The sequence below is a fragment of the Lampetra planeri genome, chromosome 6 (assembly GCF_965212315.1).
Source record: "Lampetra planeri chromosome 6, kcLamPlan1.2.h2, whole genome shotgun sequence".
NCBI classification, from domain to species: Eukaryota; Metazoa; Chordata; class Hyperoartia; order Petromyzontiformes; family Petromyzontidae; genus Lampetra; species Lampetra planeri.
The window spans coordinates 7,359,856-7,379,929 of record NC_136112.1 but is presented as its reverse complement, the minus strand read 5'-3'; the positions used below and the strand labels follow the sequence as shown (position 1 = coordinate 7,379,929).

Sequence of the window (20,074 nt, the reverse complement as noted above, 5' to 3'; positions counted from 1 at the left end):
ATAGTGAGGTCCTGCATATTTCATATCAAGGCTCTTCGACACATTTAACCATTATTGAGTGGTGACAAAGCCAACATGGTGGTGGGCGTTTAGCAAAGAGGAATTACAACAGAGCCTGCATGCAGTGTGAGGGGACTAGTGGCCACGGGAGGTAATGTCAGGGGAGTTTACTAGTGCCACGGGAGGTAATGACGGGTATCAGTTGTGAGTGTGATGGGATTGGTGTCTACGGGAATGTTCGAGAAGGGAGCGTGATTTGGTGACGGAAGAGGACGGTGGAGTCTGCCGGTATAGCGAGCACCCAGAGTCAGCGAGAATGATGGAGAAGGTGGGCATGGCCTCATGCTGAGATATAAGGGAGATGCGCGGAAGACTCGGGGCTGTTACAGTGGGGGTCTCCGCCTGATGTCAAGTGAACGTGTCTTCAATAAAGTGCCATCGTCATTACAATGGTATCGACAAGGCTCGATTATTTAAACTTTCAATACTCTATTGAACGTCTGGCAAAAAACATTACCAACATTATTTGGCACGTGTCGTGACGAGTACCGCAAGATCTGACCATGTCCGCCCAGTGTTCGCCGAGCTGCATTGGCTTCCGGTTACCGAACGAATATATTATTATGAGGTCGCACCCATCACACACAACGTGCTTGCCACAAATGAACCACAATACCTTGCTGACCTCGTCAAGGCGCAACGGCTTTTGGCTAACCATTAAACAAAGACCGTTACAGCGTCTGCAGCCGTCTGGAACGCTCTTCCTTTCGATATTAGGAAGCCACTGGAGCTATGCACTTTCAAATCTGGATTGAAAATATTTTTTTCAGAGCTACTTTTTGTTTTTAGTTTGTTGTCTTACCCCCACACCTCCGATTAGCGTGATTATCTAAAAGCTTCTCATGACGCACTTTTATCGCGTGAAAACTCTGGCCATTGTGAAAACTTTAATCTAGCTAAAGTCACTCCAATGAAATTTTAATGCAGGAAACGGATAATGAATCCACAAAATATCAAAGTTCCCGGCTTTAAGCTGAATATATTGCTTTTAAAGACAGCGAGTAGATGAGGGTTGTGAAAGTCTTACCATTGCCATGTTGTGTGATCACGATGCCCCCTGTTGAAAGATTAATCAAAGGGGGGACAAATCTTTCATGCCAAAGTAAGAGAGATAATATGAAACCCACCGATGATGAAACGGCACTATATCGTTGCCGTGGTGTCACGCTGAGCACACCGGACTTACAATCCAAAGGTCAACGGTTAGATTCGATCTCCAGGCGCGGCAGCTAAAACAAGCAGTGTATACATGGGTAACAACCAGTCAGACAAGTCGATCGACAGGCCGCGTGTGGTGGGGCGAAGTGTGGATTACTCCCACCTCTTTTAAGACAGACATCGGGTCAGTGTGGAAGAGTAGGCCAACTACCCTTTAGAAGGGGCCATCTTTGAGATGCCTCTTTTCAGTGGGGGGGGAGGAGAGCTTCTGCCAGCGCGGAAGAATGCAAGCAATATTACAGGGCAGAACTTGTACATGTATTACTACATCTTTAGCGTGTTAATTTATCAAACGTAATAAAGAATTGGCAGATAATAAATAATGAAAAAACAACGAGCACTGTGTTGTAAAATTAAAAGGGAGATTATTTACTGCATTTACTTTCAAATGCAAATCAGTCGAGATTTTATATACGCAAAAGAAAAATCACGCTGTGCACAAAGCCTTTGTGACCCAGTTTTCCAACACGTTTTTTTAAAATGCTAATTCTGAGCCCCCTTCCTTTGAATTGAGATGGTACGTGACATGCGTTATTAGTTCTTTTTTGGGGGACGCGGGCAAATAAAATCCGCCTGTTTGTGTTGCTACTTGCAGCTCCGATTTCCCTCAAGTGGCCTAACTACGGCCAAATCCTTCGCAAGCAAGTGTGCTTGTTTTTTTTGCACGGCTGTGTGGCGCACTTACAAAGAGGCGAGGGGGCCGTCGAATGGGTTAAAAAAAACATTCTCCAGCCAAACGGCTCGGTGGAAGTCCGCAAAAAAAGCAACGGACTTTGTCTCCGTTGGGCAAACACGGATGCTTAAGTTGCAAATCTGTAATCGCGCAAAGCAATCACTCAGAGCGGGAGAGTAACACGTCGTCCATCTGTGCTGTCAGCTTTGCTCGGACCAAGGTAAGCCTCCCTCACCTGCATTCATGTCCGAGTCGCCTTCACGCCGCTGCCGTCGTTTTACGGCCGTCTTCCCCGTGTGAAACGCACACGAGGCTCTATCAACTTAAGCGTGTCATCAAGCAGAAAGAGTAAGGGCCATTAAGCTAATTATCTCCGAGATTGTGAAATGACCGAGCGAGACGCGTTGGCGGAGGTCATGTTTAAGTTTGTTCGTGCCTGTCTCAGAAATAAATGAGTGGCTACCTGTGCAACAGACAGGGCTTTTTTCTGGGACCTAAGGGCGGAGGTCGCAAACGGGTTTTGATTCCTTACCCGTACCCGTACCCGGCCGCACCAGGGTCGCAAATGGGTACCCGTACCGGTACCCGGCCGGGTACGGGTACCCGTTCCCTACCCGTACCCTACCCGAATTGAGTGACAAAAGGTGACTCACCAGTGACTCACGGTCTACCCGTACCCGTACCCGGCCGCACCAGGGTCGCAAACGGCTACCCGTAACCGGCCGGGTACGGGTAGCCAGGTATCGGGTAGGGTACGGGTATCGGGTACCCGGTTGCGACCTCTGCCTAAGGGGCACTTTGTACACGAGGGCACGAAAACAAGTAATGCCTCGTATTGTTAACTGTTACAGCATGATAATAAGAAAGCATCCTTTATTTATATCTCCCCCCCCCCATGTTATTTTGCAGTATAAGTAGTGATGCAGCCCTACAATTAAATTGTCATGCATGCCACTGCTGGCATAAGGGCCTTCCACTAGTAGAGGGGGCTTTAGAGAACCTCACTGGAGGGCATTTGGTCTACTCTTCCACTCGGGCAAGACGTCTTTTCATCCTCACAGCAGCGGCTTTTACCTGCTAGCCATCGAACAAAGACGTTCACCGCATCGCGCGCTTTCAGATGCCCTTCTGCGGCCGTCAGGAACGCTCTTCCTTCCGATGATAGGAAGCCACTGGAGCTATGCACTTTTAAATGTAGGTTGCAAACTAATTTCTTTAGAACTGATTTTTGTGTTCAGTTTGGTGTCTTTCTCCCGCACCTCCAATTAGCACGGTTGGCTACGTACGGTGCGAAAGAAGTTCAACATACATACATTGGAAGACGTGGGAATAGCCACACTTTACCCCACCACACATAAACCTGCCGATAGCCTAACCCATTGTACTGCTGGGTTAACATTTGGCGGGGGGTAGATTAGATAAACGTGTCCATTGTTTGACCTCAGTGTGGCCATTAATTCAATATTACTTTTTATTATCAGGTTGACTTCTCTGTAGGTTTAAAACACTGTTAGTAATGGTTAACATATTCTGCGTCCATACAGTGTATTATCTGCAATGCCTTGAAGTGAGAAATAAGTAGTTAATGGATAACGCGATGTTAACTTTGGTTTTAAAAGGGGCTTAGGCTGTTTTGGAAGCTGGGGACATGCAAGGACACATGAAGGTTATTCCCAGCATGTGACAAGCGACTGATGGTCCGAACAGCACCATGTAGTCTTGCTCTCCACCAGCCATGATCTATCCACTGATGGATGAAGGCCACCCGTAATGCCATCGGTATCCCACACAGTCACTTGATGAAAAAAAATTATCAGTTTTTCAGAGGCGTCAATCTCATTGCCCCATATCCGCGACGGGCGTCCGATCGAGCGTGTTTTTCCTTCTTTGGCCTGTTATTCCATCACCAGTCTCATCCATCACCCGTCAACCTGTCCTGCCCACCTCCTTTCCTTCGGGGTAAATGTTGATGTCCTTAATTTGTGTTTGTTCTCTGATCCTTTGTACTCATTGTCTGTACGTACTTGAAAGCCGCGCATCCTCCCTCCATGCTTGCTTGCCCAAATTCAAAATTTGTCCCAATTATTGCTTGTCCGTGTCCATGTTGTTATTGACGACGAGACAACTTGTGACGCGCACCATTTTGGCAAACGGACTGACGTTCGAGAGACGCCTCGGAGGCGCGGAGCCCAGTTCAGTGTCACTCGAAGGCTCGCCAAAAGAATTGCGTCTTTAGGCGTTTTTTCAATGTGGAAGATGACTCGATGTGGCGTATCTGAAGGGTGGTGGAATTGCCAAGCAATTGCACGGCTGTGCCTTTAAGATTTCACCTTTAACTGTCCGTCTTGTTTTTTAGTTGCTTTACGTTCCAGAATCACTTGATATTTGAAAATGAACCTGTTCATTGGTATTTTTGAAGGGCATTTATATGCATCGGTGATGAATGATGATGCACTATTGCCAGCCGGGTGGCTCGGCCATAGGGTGAGCAACTCGCAATCAGAATGTTGAGTTCAAATCCTGGTCGTGAGTTGACTCAGCCTATCATGCGTATGCATCGAATTATAAAATATTGTCCGACTTTGTAGGGAGGTTATTAGTGGTTCTCCTCTGAAGAGACTCGTCCCTGCCACAGGAATGGAGAATTTCCACCACTGGCTGAGAGCTGTAAGCAGGAGCAGAGCGCCTCGACAGACCAAACTAGGACGCATTTCTCACTCAGCCTAGCTATATCACAACTATGCAGTATACTGTGATAAAGCTCAACACAATACCATCAGATCTTGCTACAAATCGTTTTATGCTCCCCTAAAAAATCAGACGGCATTTCCCTAGACTGCCGAGGTCAAACCCCGCACACAGTTGCAGTGCCGGATTAAGCTAGAGCAGGGCCTGTAGCATATGTTATAAAGGGCCCTAAATAAAAAAAACACAAGTATTAAAACATACATTTTTAACTTGCATAGTAAAGTAACTGTATGTTTTCATTTGCTATACAGCCAGACAATATGACAAATCGCTAACCATGAACACCCAGTCGTTCATAAAAGTTGAAGGCAGTATTGTACTATTGTAATAGAGCAAGTGCAGAATCACTAAACCGGAATTTATAGCTTGAAAGCGTTTAGCGCAGGACCCTTGAAAGTGCGGGCCCGTAGCTACATATGTAGCTACTTTTGCAGAGGCGGACCATCAGGGCCATCAAGGCCTTCTCTGCTGGCCTAGAGATTGTCAGAATCAGAAAATTATATGTTTATAATTTAATATATATTTTCATTAACGCTCTACGTATTTTACAAAGTTCGTTCCCATCAGTCTATTAACGTCATTTCATTGCTAATATCTCTCCCTCAGTTGCGCTGCTTCCAGTGCAGCTCATATAAATTAGAGCATTTATCAAATCAGATTTTCCACCTGTGCTGTCACTGGGTGAAAAATCTACCCTGAGGCCTTCAGAACGTCGAGTGAATCCCCTCTGCTGTTGAAGCAAATGGGGACGATGTTGTTGATTGTCATATTCTTTAACCAATCAGATTTCGAGTTTGCCATGTTGGGCGTATTCTTCGACACGCCTGAGCCTTCTAGCTGGCCTAGCCACCGACGTTAGCATTTTCGCGTGGCGTGATCGGAGGGCCAGTTAGCTAACTGAAGTAAAACTAGCACGTAACATAGCATCATCTAAGATTTATTGAAACTTTCTTTCGTGACGTTAAGATTTTTAGATGTCGTGCTTTAGATTTTTTGTTTAGATTTTTACTTTGCCCGACATCATGGGACCTCCTTTGCCAGCACCAAAATATGATAATCGTTTTTTTTTCCACCTTTACTTAGTAGCCCTGTGGTTTTTTTGACGCACAATCGCCGTTTTAATTGCGTGAGGAGAGCACTGAAGGCCTAGGCGTAAAATACCCGGCCCGCCACTGCTTTTTCCACTCGGAAAATCCGGCACTGAACAGGTGGCAATCCCAAGAGCACCGCCTAAAATGCACATTTGAGCAAAGTTTTTTTATATAAATTGTTTTAATCTTTTAAATCACAGGTAAACGTTTGAGAATATCCACCCGCGCTCAGAGGCTGGCACGAGCACCGCCTAAAATGCACATTCGAGCAGAAAATTTTATATAAATTTTTTAATCTCTTAAATCACAGGTAAACGTTTGAGAATATCCGCCCGCGCTCCGAGGCTGGCACGAGCACCGCCTAAAATGCACATTTGAGCAGAACATTTTATATAATTTTTTTAAATCCTTTATATTAAGTTCACTTGCTTGCTTGCTTGCGCGCTTACGACCGTGCAAATCGTTCGGTCGTTTTTTAACCCACTTCCCGTGATCCAATCGAACTGACATTTTGCACACAGACTCGTTGTGCGTGACAATTTATTTTCAAAATTTAACATTTTTTGGGAAAAAATTAATTATATTTAATTACCAATTGCTTAATGGTGGCAGGCAATCATCTGACCCATAGGTGGCAGCCATCTCAAGCCAAAAGACGAGAGGACTCTAGCCGCCACGCATATAAAGGATTTATAGTGAAAAACTTTGTTTTTACGGGTTAATTTTTTAAATCTCTTAAATCACAGGTGAACGTTTGAGAACATCCGCCCACGCTCCGAGGCCGGCCACGATGCGAGTGGCCGTGGTGGGCGCGGGAGTCATCGGACTCTCGTCGGCGCAAAGCATCTACGAGCGCTGCCGGCACGAGGCTCCCGACCTCCACATCACCGTCTACGCTGAAGCCTTCTCCCCGCACACCACGGGCGACGGCTCGGCGGGGTTTTGGCAGCCGTACGCCCTGGGCGAGATGTCCCCCGCTGAAAAGTGCGCCTGCTGGGACACACGAGTCGCACCGCACACCGCTCACCCCCGACCCCCCCGACTGCTGTGAATCACGGCCGATGGCAGCAACGTGGCCGCGACTGACGACTCTTGCGCCGATCGCAGTGCGGGAGAAATGTGTCGTGTGTCGGCGAGCGTGTTACTCGCGAACTCGTCTTCTTCTTCTTCGCGGACCGTGCTGGGCCGCAGGGTTAACGGCGGCTGCCCCCGTGGCTCTGTTCTTCCAATGTGCCCGCTGTCATCGGTAAACTTGGCAAGAAGTTTTGCCGATGACGGCGTTACACGGGTCGAAATTGAATATTTACGTGGGTGAAACACACCGTCGTCCGCTTATTATATGAAGTAAAGTGAAGCGTTGTCGCGCATTACAAATGCATAATGCAGCCGAATAAGCGTCGACTGCCATTTGATCAAATACGAATCTATTGAATATTATTGTATGGATAAAACAAATAATAATATACATCCCTTTCTCAACCCACTGCTGGATGAGGGCCTCCCCACGCTGTGCAGGTCGTAGGGTTGATTTGACCGTACTCCATGGACCATGCCGGCGAGTGGGAGTTGGTGAAGGTATATAGTGGCATAGATGTGGGTGCATAGAAGTACAGTGCAACAATGCATTTTTGGTGCCGTGCAGTCACCTATGAGTATCCGGCGCACATGGTTGTCACCCATCCAAGCACTATCCAGGCACAACCCTGCCTAGCCCTCCGAGAGCTGAGGCATTGGTCTGGGATGATCACAGTTAAGAAAATTACTCTATTGATTGCTTTTTGTTGGAGTCTCAGAAAAGGGATACCTGATAGATTGTTCATGTTGCAGTCACTCGTATGTAATTTTCCATAATAATCTTTACCTTTTCAGGAAATGGAACAAAGATACATTTGACTATCTTTTGGGCTTGGTCAACTCTCCTGAAGCAAGCGAGATGGGCCTTTTCCTCCAGTCTGGCTACAACCTGTTTGAAAACCCAGTTCCAGTAAGGACATCACATTGTTTTTATTCTGCTGCAGATACTTAAGCAATTCACTTGCTCGACTGATTTATACAAGCGCATCACTGTTCCTGCAACATGGATCTCTCGTGCACATGACCTCAGCACCATTCACCAACCCCATCCTCAAAAGTGCCAGATTATAGATACGTATGTCATCACACCTGGTACTAATCATTGGGATTGTAGCGACTGGTCGAATAAATAAATTACTGTCATTTAAATTATCTAAGCTCACGATGCATGCAATTGAATGTGTCATAATATATGTTTTAGATGTGTATATGTTGTATGTAATAGGCTCTCTAGACCTCCCTCTAGTGCGGGCCCTTCCACCAGCAGTGATGTGAGCTAGCAATTGCAGGGCGGCACCTTTACCTTATATGCAGTACTCTACTTTTTTTAAGTGACATTTTGCCATCAAAACACAAACTAACATAATGACAGCCAATCAGCAGCAAATCAGTACCATACAAGACGTGAATTCTTAATGCCATTAATGCACTTCAAGATCATGCTTGAAAGTTTTTAACAATTATTTTATACTGAACGTGACAATTGTTATACTGGCATGCATTGTCAACTTCGCAGATTAGAAATGTCATAATTTATCCATTTACAATGACAACTACAAATCGCACAGAAGCAGGAAAATTGCCAATTTAATTCCGACTTATTATTGAGGCCTCCTATCACTGCAGTAGCTGTATTATTAGTGCACACAAACTAATTTTAACATGTGTTTGGTCCAAGGCCACGAAATATAATCATATTCTTTGGTTCTTTCCGTAAAGTCACGTAGATAGAACAAAATGTAGACTGTAGCCTGTATCTTAATCAGAGTGAGTGTACTGGCAGTCTATAATGTAGACTGTAGCCTGGTTATTAAGGTTGGTGAGTGTACTGGCAGTCTGTAATGTAGACTGTAGCAATGGTTATTAAGACTGCCAATACGGTCACCAAGCTTAAAAACCAGGCTACAGTCTACATTATAAACTGCCAGTACTCTCACCGAGGTTAAGAACCAGGCTACAGTCTACATCATAGACTGCCAGTACGCTCATCGAGGTTAAAAACCAGGCTACAGTCTACATTATAAACTGCCAGTACGCTTCGCGAGGTTAAAAACCAGGCTACAGTCTACATTATAGACTGCCAGTATACTCACTCAGCTTAATAACCAGGCTACAGTCTACATTAGCGGTTTTTGTTTTTATTATCATTTTATTTTTATTCACTTTATTTTGTATTATTTTTTTTCTTTTATGTGACTTTACCGAAAGAACCAAAGAATATGAATTCCTGCAGTCAAGAAAGTTTTAAGTCGAAATATAATAATTTATGCTCGTCTTGTATCACTAGGATCCTGCCTGGAAGGACATTGTCTTGGGATTCAGACACCTCACAATCGACGAGCTGAAGATGTTTCCAGGGTGGAGGTGCAGTTTCTTTTGTATTTTATACTTTTTGACCTGTGAAATGTAATGGATTCTACCACAGGGATCGGCAAACCAAAATTACAAGAACAGACATTTTTTCGAATTCTGTAAAAAATAAAATAAACCTCAATATTTCAAGAGCCGCAGTGCATGTTGTTTTGAGACGATCCTTAATAAAAAATAAAACGTCACAAAACAGTCCTTGAAGAGCCGCACATGACTCCGGAGCCACAGGTTGCCGGCTCCTGCCCATGGTAAACTGGACTTCCATGGTAAACTGGACTTTCATGGTAAACTGGACTCTCACGGTAAACTGGACTTCCATGGTAAACTGGACTTCCAAGGTAAACTGGACTTCTGTGATAAACTGGACTTCCATGGTAAACTGGACTTCCAAGGTAAACTGGACTTCCGTGGTAAACTGGACTTTCATGGTAACCTGGACTTCCAAGGTAAACTGGACTTCCATGATAAACTGGACTTCCAAGGTAAACTGGACTTCCATGGTAAACTGGACTTTCATGGTGAACTGGACTTTCATAGTAAACTGGACCCCCATGGTAAACTGGACTTCGATGGTGAACTGGACTCTCATGGTCAGGGGTCGACAAACAAAATAACAAGATATTTTTTTACGAATTCGGTAACAACAACAAAAAACCCCTCAATATTTCAAGAACGGCTCCGGAGAGGCAGGTTGCCGAACTTTGGTCGAGCACTATGCCTCGTATGATTCTTACCAGGACAGTGACCTCACTGCTCTGTTTATTATAATAATTCCAGCTTGTAACGCGCCGCTGCATAGTATTCGCTCACTCTTCAAGAGAGAAAACGACTCAGAGGTGTGATAAATCAGAGACAAGTGGGAGAGGTAGCAGGGGGGTGAGCTGACACCAAATCCGCCCCCCCCCCCAGCTGTGCAGTCCTCTTTATATTAAGGTGTTCCAGGCCAATGAATGAGTGTTTACATGGGCGAGGAAACCGGAGCACTCTGAAAAAAACACTTTCTTGTATCGTCTTCTGGAAAGTCAGGGTATGGGACCTCGACGCCCCCCGCCCCAGCTCTGCAGTCCTCTTTATATTAAGATGTTCCAGGCCAATTAATGAGTGTTTAAATGGGAGAGGAAACCGGAGCGCTCTAAAAAAACACTTTCTTGTATCGTCTTCTGGAAAGTCAGGGTATGGGACCTCGACGCCCACGGCCAGGGAGTTTCACAACATTTACGCGGTCAACCGATGTTCGCTGCCTGCACGGTGCCGGAGCAGAGGCGTGCACAGCCACCACCATCGTGTCATGTCTCGCCTCTCGTTTCAGCTACGGGTGGTTTAACACTACATTAATGCTGGAATGCAAAAAATACCTCCCCTGGCTGATGAACAAGTAAGTGGAAACCAGGTTTGCTTCAGGCCAGTAAATTCACAGTCCTCATGAAGTGTAACACTGGTCAACACACTTTTTCTGGCATAAGGTATTCCAACAGTTTTAATGTAATTTTGGGGTGCTGATTCCAAATCTGGCATCAGTTTTTGTCTATCACATCAGGTTTTTGAGATATCAAATATTGCATTTTCAATAAAAACTGCAGAAGAAAAATATTAAATAAATGTGGATATCAGTTTAACACGTAGGCTTTCGCGACCAATATTATTCATAATCAACGTTTTTGGGTTTAGATCGCGTTATTTATAAATGTGTCGTAACCCTCCACCACCCGACACGGCCAATCAGTAAAAAAGTGTCACGTTGACAAAAGACAAATAGTTCACTGCTTTAGCCCACCGGTGTGTTGAAGCGTGAAACCACAACATTTACAATTTGAGTACGACGTTTCGCTGGTAATTGCATCCAGCATCACCGGTGGGCTAAAGCAGTGAACTATTTGTCTTTTGTCAACGTGACACTTTTTTACTGATTGGCCGTGTCGGGTGGTGGAGGGTTACGACACATTCATAAATAACGCGATCTAAACCCAAAAATGTGGATATCTACATAAAATGATATTATAAACACACTATCCTAAAAATACAGCACCATATTTTAACACTAAAGCAGTCACTGACTCGCAACAACTTGCAATCATAAGTGACAGAGTTAATTTCAGGTAAAATCAATGAAAATGGGGTATGCCGATAGCATAAAAACGAGATGTGATAGAGCAAATCTGAGATCAGATTTGGAATCAGCACCCTGAAATTAGTCTAAAACAGCTGCAAAAAGTCCAGGCCTGAATTTATTTATTTTTTGACCAGTGTAATGGTAAAAAAGTGCAGCGCTGGAAGTTGCTTACTAGTGCCACTGCTGATGGAAGGGGCTCCACGAGAGCCCCTCCCCCCTCCCCCGAGGGGATATTTGTCGACTCTTCCACGTTGGCCAGACGTCGTGGGAGAGACATAATGTGGGTAGGTCAATAAGCCATTCGTCCTTTCATTAAATGTTCTTTTTCATGATAGGTGACTCATTAATTTTAGCTGTGACGGTCCCACCTGATGACGGAGACTTGTGTTGCCTCCGAAACGTCGTGATTTATTATTTTATTTTATTTCCATTATTACTTGTATTAACTTTTAATTTTATTTTTTGCCCACGTTGGCCAGACGTCGTGGGAGAGACATAATGTGGGTAGGTCAATAAGCCATTCGTCCTTTCATTAAATGTTATTTTTCATGATAGGTGACTCAGTAATTTTAGCTGTGACGGTCCCACCTGATGACGGAGACTTGTGTTGCCTCCGAAACGTCGTGATTTATTATTTTATTTTATTTCCATTATTACTTGTATTAACTTTTAATTTTATTTTTTGCCCACGTTGGCCAGACGTCGTGGGAGAGACATAATGTGGGTAGGTCAATAAGCCATTCGTCCTTTCATTAAATGTTATTTTTCATGATAGGTGACTCATTAATTTTAGCTGTGACGGTCCCACCTGATGACGGAGACTTGTGTTGCCTCCGAAACGTCGTGATTTATTATTTTATTTTATTTCCATTATTACTTTTATTAACTTTTAATGAAATCTTTTACCTACGTGACTTTACCGAAAAAACCTAAGAGTAGGTGACTCATGCTTGAACGGGTTTACATCTTGCGCTGTTAAGTGTAGAGAGATACCCCCCTCCCTCACTCATTAAGTCGTGCATTAAGACCAACATTAAATAAACAAAAATTAAGCATGAAGGGCACATTCACGTCCAATTTTGGAAAGTGATCACTTCGCTGGAAAATGTATCACGTTGTCATGTCCGTACTTTTAAAATTTAGCAAGAGTTTACACGTCTGGGAAATGGAATCAACAAAGGTGTTCAATGCTCGATCTTAATATCTCTGAAAAAAATGTGAAATTTAGCTTTTCCTGTGTCATTCTTAAAATGTTTCATTGTAACCCGACAAATAATGGAATTTAAAGAAACTGCTCGCAGATAACATTGCACGGTGGAATAACAACAATCGGTACATTCGGGAGAAAATAAGTGCTAAAACGTATCATTAGACCTCCTGAAACCTTTTTACAAGGATTCATGTCTGCATTAACCACAATTGACTGCAAGTATTGTGGTTAATGCAGACATGAATCCTTGTAAAAAGGTTTCAGTTTTGTTCCCAGAAAAAAGGGGAAAACCCCTATTATTATGCTAAAACCTATTTTACTTAACTAAAATATTTCCCTTTAAAACCCTTAGGTTGAAAAGTTATGGAGTCCAGTTTATTCAGAAGAAAATCCACTCATTTAGTGAGGTAAGCCAAGTCGAATATTCACGTCATTTTCTTTTTGTTCGTAAAAAGAATTGAGTCGTCACGCTCTGTATATATATACCGACATACCCCCGGGACTACGCCCAAGATGCATTCCTGAAAACCAGAACATACATCGAAAGTACTTTAATCGCAACAAACAAATGTGATGGTCGATCCTAACCTGGTACAAGACCTAAACAGAGGATTCCGAGTAACTCATTGCGCATCTATACTGTACAACCGTGGGTGTGAAAAGTAAGCATATTTCTAGATTTGAAGCTTTTGTGACTGCAAGGATTCATATTCTTAGGTTTTTTCGGAAAAGTCACGTAGGTAAAAATGTAAAATAAAAATTAATAAAAGTACAATTACATAAAAAAAAAATCACGACGTTTCGGAGGCAACACAACCGAAACGTCGTGATTTTTATTTTATTTTACTTTTATGAATTTAAAAATTTTACCTATGTGACTTTACCGAAAAAAAATAAGAATAAGTAAGCGTATGTTATTGATATATCACCTTTCCATTACGTCTGGGCCACGCCCCTAGGCTTCCCCCATTGGCTATGGACCAGGACCGGCAGAGCCAATCATCGTGACGAGTTGTGATCCGTCAACTACCCGGATATATCCTCACATTACAGATATATCAAGCTCAACTGCCTCGTCTATTTATACTATACCTATCATTAGTTGTTTATCATATGAACAAAAATACGTTACACGTTTATAAATATAGTCTCTATAATTACGGTATGTGGGGAAAATATCTTGATAAGGTACGTGTGCACGTGCAAGAGACGGCTCACATGTGGCGCATGCATGTCGCTGTGAAACTAAACATAAAAAGGTGGGTCTTTATGGTAGGGTTCGAACAATCTCGAGTACGTTAAGGCGAGGTAACCACACAGTATGTAAACACGGGATTGGGCATCAATCAATACGTTGAGTATGTTATAGCGAAAAGTACGTACAAAGGGACAGCATAAATCAGGATATTACTGTCTTCATATTTTATGTTTTCGACCGGTTCCCTATTCCTCCATAATATCGTTTGGGTGAGATCGTGTAAATATAAATGTGTCGTTCAACCTGCCACCACCCGACACAGCCACACGTAAACAAAACGTGCCAATTCGTTACTAGTTCAGCACACCGGTTGTGTTGGAGAGTAACCCACAACATTTACAATTCTTGTAACATGTACAGCGCATAGAGATACGTTTTGTGTAGTTTTGTGACGTATGTAACCACGATTTAAATTGACATCTGTATTTTACAACATCTGTATTGTGCCAGTATCACCCATGGAATACAGCCGAGCAGCTTAGTCGGTCCTTTCTACTCAAATAAATAAAAACAATCTAATATAGCAAACACACAATGCAGCAGGGCACCTTCATGCAGTAAATCATTCCTCAAACGTCAAATTAACTCAATGCAGTGACCCACTGAAATATCGTACACATACAAATGCTCTTATTACCCACTAGTGTTTCATAAGGCATTGAACAAAATAAAACAAAATTAAGATTTGTGTCAAAATACTTAAAAGATCCTGCCAAGTTGTTGTTGTGTAACCCTCGCTCCACCACCCAAATTAGCCAAACAAATTAAAAAGCCACTTGTACAAGCGTTTAATTTGCACATCATGAGTAGTTTAGGCACACGATTAGTAATTTTCTCAAATGGTAACATTTAATTTTCACGAATCACGTAGTATATCGTACCCTTGTTTCATGATAAACTGAACAATTTTTTTTTTTACGTTGCAACTATTTGTCGTGTGCATGAATCGGCAATTGTCAATTGCGTGGCTCTAATAACAGCTGAGCGCGGGCTACGACGTGATCCTGAACTGCACCGGCGTGTGGGCAGGAGACCTACAGCCCGACCCCCTTCTCCAGCCCGCTCGCGGGCAGCTGATGAAGGTACGGACACACGGAGCTCGACATCCACAAAAGGCCGGGACACTGAGGGACACGGAAGACAATGCATCAATGGACAGGGTCGCCTGGCAAAGGCGCAGACAGGACACGATGAATGACGTCGCCACACATTTTACAGGTGGACAAAAAAAAACATACGTGCCAAGACACGGGAAGGTGAATATGCTGTACATTGGTTTGAAAATGATCTGACAATCGAGTGTGGGAGGATCAACCGGAGGGGTGAAAGGTACGGATGCAATAGACAAATTGGTTCCAATTGTTTCTTTCTGCTGTGGACAATAACCTGCTACTTTTCTTGAAGGCAATTTCAAAACTCATTATAGTCCTACAGATGTGTCAACACGTGGTAGATTGCATGCAATTCATGAAAGTGGGCGAATAATCGTGAAATGTAATGTCTGATGGTACAAATTTGATTGCTTGAGAGTATGTTCCGGTCTATGCTATTCTCTAAAACAGCATTTATAAAATGGATTCCTAATAGTCAAAATGCACTGTGTTCGTTTCACGTCAAAAGGTCTTTGCTCCATGGATTAAACATTTCATCGTCACCCACGACACAAATAAAGGCGTGTATGAAACTCCCTACATCTTGCCAGGGTAAGTTAACGCCAATATCATTACACGGATACAACTTACGTTTCTGCACATTGTTTTTTTTTGCCCAAAGCTTGCCAATTACATAGAGTGCTCTTGTGAATTGCGTTGTCCAGGAGCTCTGGCGTGGTTGCCTTGGGTGGCTGCTTTCAGGTGGGAAACTGGAATCAAGACATCGACAAGAAAGACAGAGCCAATATCTGGGAGGGCTGCTGCAACCTCGTGCCAAGCCTGAGCGTGAGTTGGAAACGTCCTTTCTTGTGTTGCGTGGCCTTTACACCTTTAGAATGATTGTTGCCAGTCATTAGTTCCATATTCTTCTGATTATAAGATACACTTGAATAAAAGAGGCACCCAAAACTTATACCCGGTGTCAAAAAAAGTGAAACAGATCTGGTCAAACAAGACACACATCATGCACCCCCAACTTTTGCTTTAAAATATGGGACGGGGAGGGGGTGGGGGAGATTGTGTTATAATTGAGATAACGCGGTTTATATGAATTCATAGATTTTGGACACAGCTATAGTTCGATAAAAAAAAATGACTGTTCCGCCTCGCGCTGTCGTCTTACTTTGAAACTAAATGAAACATTTTTAGAGCCAGTGCTGGGAGTTTTTATATGAAACAGAAGTGTGTGCATAGTTAAAATGCAGTATGAAATACGGAAGTGTGGATACTAACCAATGTTTCAAAACCGTCTGGCCAGCATGGAAGAGGGGTTCTTTAATACTTCCTTTCTACCAGTAGTGATGTGAGCAATCAATTGCAGGGCTGCACCTTCACATGTTATGCCTTTCTTTTAGAGAGTGTAACATTTTGCCATCAATGTGCATACTATAAGGACAGCCAACAACAGGTAAAACAAAATAACGAGCGTAGAACTACAGCAAAAAAAAAGGTCTGTGATGACAAACCCATCGGCTTTGTAGCTTGACAGTGAGCAGACACGTTTGCTGGCTTAAAACGGTCATTTATTTGACTTTTCAGAAAGCTCGCCTCGTGGAAGAATGGGCTGGACTGCGGCCAGCCAGGCATGCGATTCGCCTGGAGCGAGAAAGCCTCAGGCAAGGAGGAGCAGTACATTCCGAGGTGAAGTTGCGTTTCACAATTAAAGGAAGAGGGGAAAAAAACGGCCATGTTACTTTCTTCAAAAAAAATCCAACACGTTAGTAACGAACTACAGTTTTGTAAAAAAAAAATGAATTATAATAAACTCACTCGTGATGACAATTACAATTTCATCACATTTTTGCACGCCGGTAGGTGTTCCGAACTGACAGATTAATTATGTAAAATGCCGTGGGTAATGGGTGATGCGGTTAATTGGATGAAGACCTGGGAGGGCGCTTTTTCTGTAGATAGGATTTCGTCCTGATATAAAATAAATGTACAGCGTTATGGAATGCAATTCTCATGAATTATGCTGTGAAAAATGCAAGTATTATTATTATTGACTATCCACTACTGGATGAGGACCTCGCAAAGTCATCCTAATTTGATACAATCGGAGGGCTATTATATGTCCTCATAGTGTTCCCACTTATCGCAATGTTTTGCTTTAATTCCATGATCAGCCAAATTAAGTTGACTCCAAGGTAATCTAATTGGCCTGACTTTTCCTCCAACTCGATTCAATGAACAACTCAAGTTGGTTAATAATATGGTATTTCCATAATCTTCTGAGATACTTATCGCTAAAGAATTGGTTTGTGTTTTTCCTGGAAATAGACTTTCCCAGAAATGTTTGTTCGTATACGATCAATACTGCGCTGGCTGACAATATTACAAGGTGATTTTAAGGAGAAGAAAGGAGGAGGAAGGAGGGAGGATTAATAACATTTTTGATTGAAGCGTTTGTTTCCGTGCTCAACCTAAATTCTGCTTTTGGAATTCAGGCCATGCCCCGTGTCTATAAAAAAATAGAAATTGGCCTGAAGAATTGGGGCCTCCAGCCCAATATGGCAGCCAACTCAGTGGGTAGCAACGCAGTTACGCACTCAAGACGCGTGGTTCGAGGCAATGCAGGTTTAATCTTTGAGCATTCAAAAAATGTACGCGAATGATACAAATGTTTGCTGCTCTCATTACAAAATATAGATGCTGTCACTCGAAACATCAATGCTGTCCATTTTTTTTATTTCACTTTGCACCAAGTTTTGCTTCACCTGAGTAGCACAGTTGGCTATGTACGGCGCGATAGAAGTTCAATATACTTACATACATACGAGTTGTAGCTGCATAAAAAGTGCACTGTAAAATGCACTATACATGCACAGCTATCAGTTCTACAAGGCTGTCTGTCCGGTGGGGGCTCGTGACACTGCCACTAGGTGGGGCTGTTGTGAGTGACCTCTGAAAATATGGTGGTCTGATTAAGAAAAATCTCGTCATGTTATTGGCTTTCCCGTGAAAGTAATGTAACTGTCTTATCTACCAACGGTAGGCATTTATACGCACTAAAATGCTGTCCCCACCACCCTCAAAGTCCACACTACACAACCTAGAGCCGTGCCCTGCTATATTTGCACACTGCAACCTAGCGTTGTGACATCGTCATTGCAGCCATGGTCACCTTTTTCACCGCCCTGAATGGGTCTCAAACGGCGTGGCTACAATGCGAAGTTGCTCTCAATGAGTGAAGGGATATCTCTCACTCGGACACACCTTCACAGCTGCCCCGAGACCTCCCTGAGGCACACATCAGACTGTGTTGTTGCAGTGGTTTCTAATACAAACAACTTAAAATGTTGAAATAATCATTAATTATTAAAAAAACACGACTAAATAATTTATAGAAAAGTTTTTTTTTATTAGAAAAATATTTTCCCATCTCCATTTGCTTGGTGGGGCGGCGCCCCAACACCCCGAGTGGACGAACCACGCCTGAGTCTGTCCTGACATTTCTGTGTTTTTGTTTTTCAGATTATTCACAACTACGGCCACGGTGGCTATGGGGTGACAATCCACTGGGGCTGTGCCCTGGAGCTGGCAAACATCTTTCGTCAGATAGCACTGGAGAAGAAGCACGGTCCTCACTCCCGCTTGTGACCGCTTTGCAATGATGTCCCGATCAAAGGCAGTTTTATTATTGAAGAGCAAATCCCACGCTCTGTCACGAACGTATGGGACATTGATAAAGGCGAGTGATTAGTCCCGTAAAATGATTCGCACAACCACACGCCAATGTAACGATGCTGTGCATCACGACTCACATCGCTGTTGTTGAAAAAACAGAGAAAATAATGAATGTCAAGTTGTTTTAGTATTTACCAAGGTGATTTTATTGTTTCACATTAATTATTTTATGCCTTTGACGTATAAATAATTAGTTTTGTGAAAAACGGTAAACACTACTAATATGGTCCCATCACGATCAGTTTGTCAGCAATATTCCTGTGTGTGCAATTAAAACTGTGTAAGATTTAATAATAATAAAAATACATTCCGCGGAGCTACTGCTTGCCTGTTTTTTTTTATTCACCCCTAAGTGGAAGTCACTTTGGTTGTCAATGCGCACAATAATTCACACTAACACACAATAATTCACACTAACACACAATAATAAACAATAATACATAGACCAGGGGTCGGCAACCAAAATAACAAGAAGAGCCATTTCTTTCCAATTCGGTACAAAATTCAGTATTTCAAGAGCCGCAATGCATCTATGCGTAAATATCGTCAAGAAGCAGCCCGTAAAGAGCCGCATGCGGCTCCGGAGCCGTAGGTTGCCGACCCCTGACATAGACCAATGTGGCTAAATGTTAAATAATGACAAGGTCTAAACAAATATTTGCTGGGTTAAATCTGAAGTGTTCCCAATAATTATATTTATACGTTTTCTAAACAAACACCGTTGCCAAATTACAATTATATTTCATACATGACTTCAACATTTGCAAAATCTACAATTATCAAACAATTTAGCGAACAGTTAATATACTGAATATTATCGCAGTTTTTTACATTCACAAATGACCACAACGGAAGCATGTAGTACGATATTTTTTCGAATGACTCGCATATACAAAGTGTGCTTACACATATACAGTTCTAATGAAAAAAAATATACAGGACAATATGTACAAAGTATTACATGTAAAAATATATAACGTTACAATTTAAAACACCAATCAACCATTTTCAGTTCATATTTCATTACTGGAAAGCATAAGTGAGCGGTCCATCACATTCACGTGCGGCTTGTTTGGCCTATAGAAGAGCAGAAAAGGAATTTACACATTTGAATAAAACTCAAAACAGAGAACACGTACCGCTCACTCTACATACTTTGACAATCTAACATACAATTACATGGAGTGATCTCACCAATAGCATCTGGTAATCCAAAACAATGTTTAACAATCATAGCTCTGCTGATGAGACCCAGAAGTTCGAAACTGCTCAAGGTTTCGCATGTGTAAACACATGCCGCTTGACAACATCGGTCTGGAAAACTGATGGATGAAAACTTTTTCATATTTACACATGAAGACACGGAACGGAGTTTTGCTTATATTTTCTTTCCCCATAATGCTCCAATAGCAACGGTTGAGTGC

The 20,074-nt window shown here is 42.8% G+C and overlaps 1 protein-coding gene across 1 annotated transcript; it reads left to right on the top strand.

Moving 5' to 3' along the window:
• Positions 1–1,877: 1,877 nt before the first annotated feature.
• Positions 1,878–18,966, top strand: DAO (D-amino acid oxidase). Its single transcript, XM_078595419.1, has 11 exons — positions 1,878–2,171; positions 6,537–6,774; positions 7,660–7,774; positions 9,152–9,228; positions 10,544–10,609; positions 12,907–12,961; positions 14,793–14,894; positions 15,433–15,515; positions 15,629–15,749; positions 16,503–16,604; positions 18,438–18,966. Exons 2-11 carry the CDS (start codon positions 6,581–6,583, stop codon positions 18,561–18,563), a joined length of 1,041 nt encoding a protein of 346 aa, XP_078451545.1. The 5' UTR covers positions 1,878–2,171; positions 6,537–6,580; the 3' UTR covers positions 18,564–18,966.
• The last annotated feature ends 1,108 nt before the right edge of the window (positions 18,967–20,074 follow it).

Excerpts from the sequence above, each read along its gene's own strand:
- DAO (XM_078595419.1), top strand. The coding sequence starts at position 6,581 with ATGCGAGTGGCCGTGGTGGGCGCGGGAGTCATCGGACTCTCGTCGGCG. Across the intron at positions 15,516-15,628 it reads ACTCCCTACATCTTGCCAGG|GAGCTCTGGCGTGGTTGCCT; the intron begins GTAAGTTAACGC and ends TGCGTTGTCCAG. Across the intron at positions 15,750-16,502 it reads ACCTCGTGCCAAGCCTGAGC|AAAGCTCGCCTCGTGGAAGA; the intron begins GTGAGTTGGAAA and ends TTGACTTTTCAG.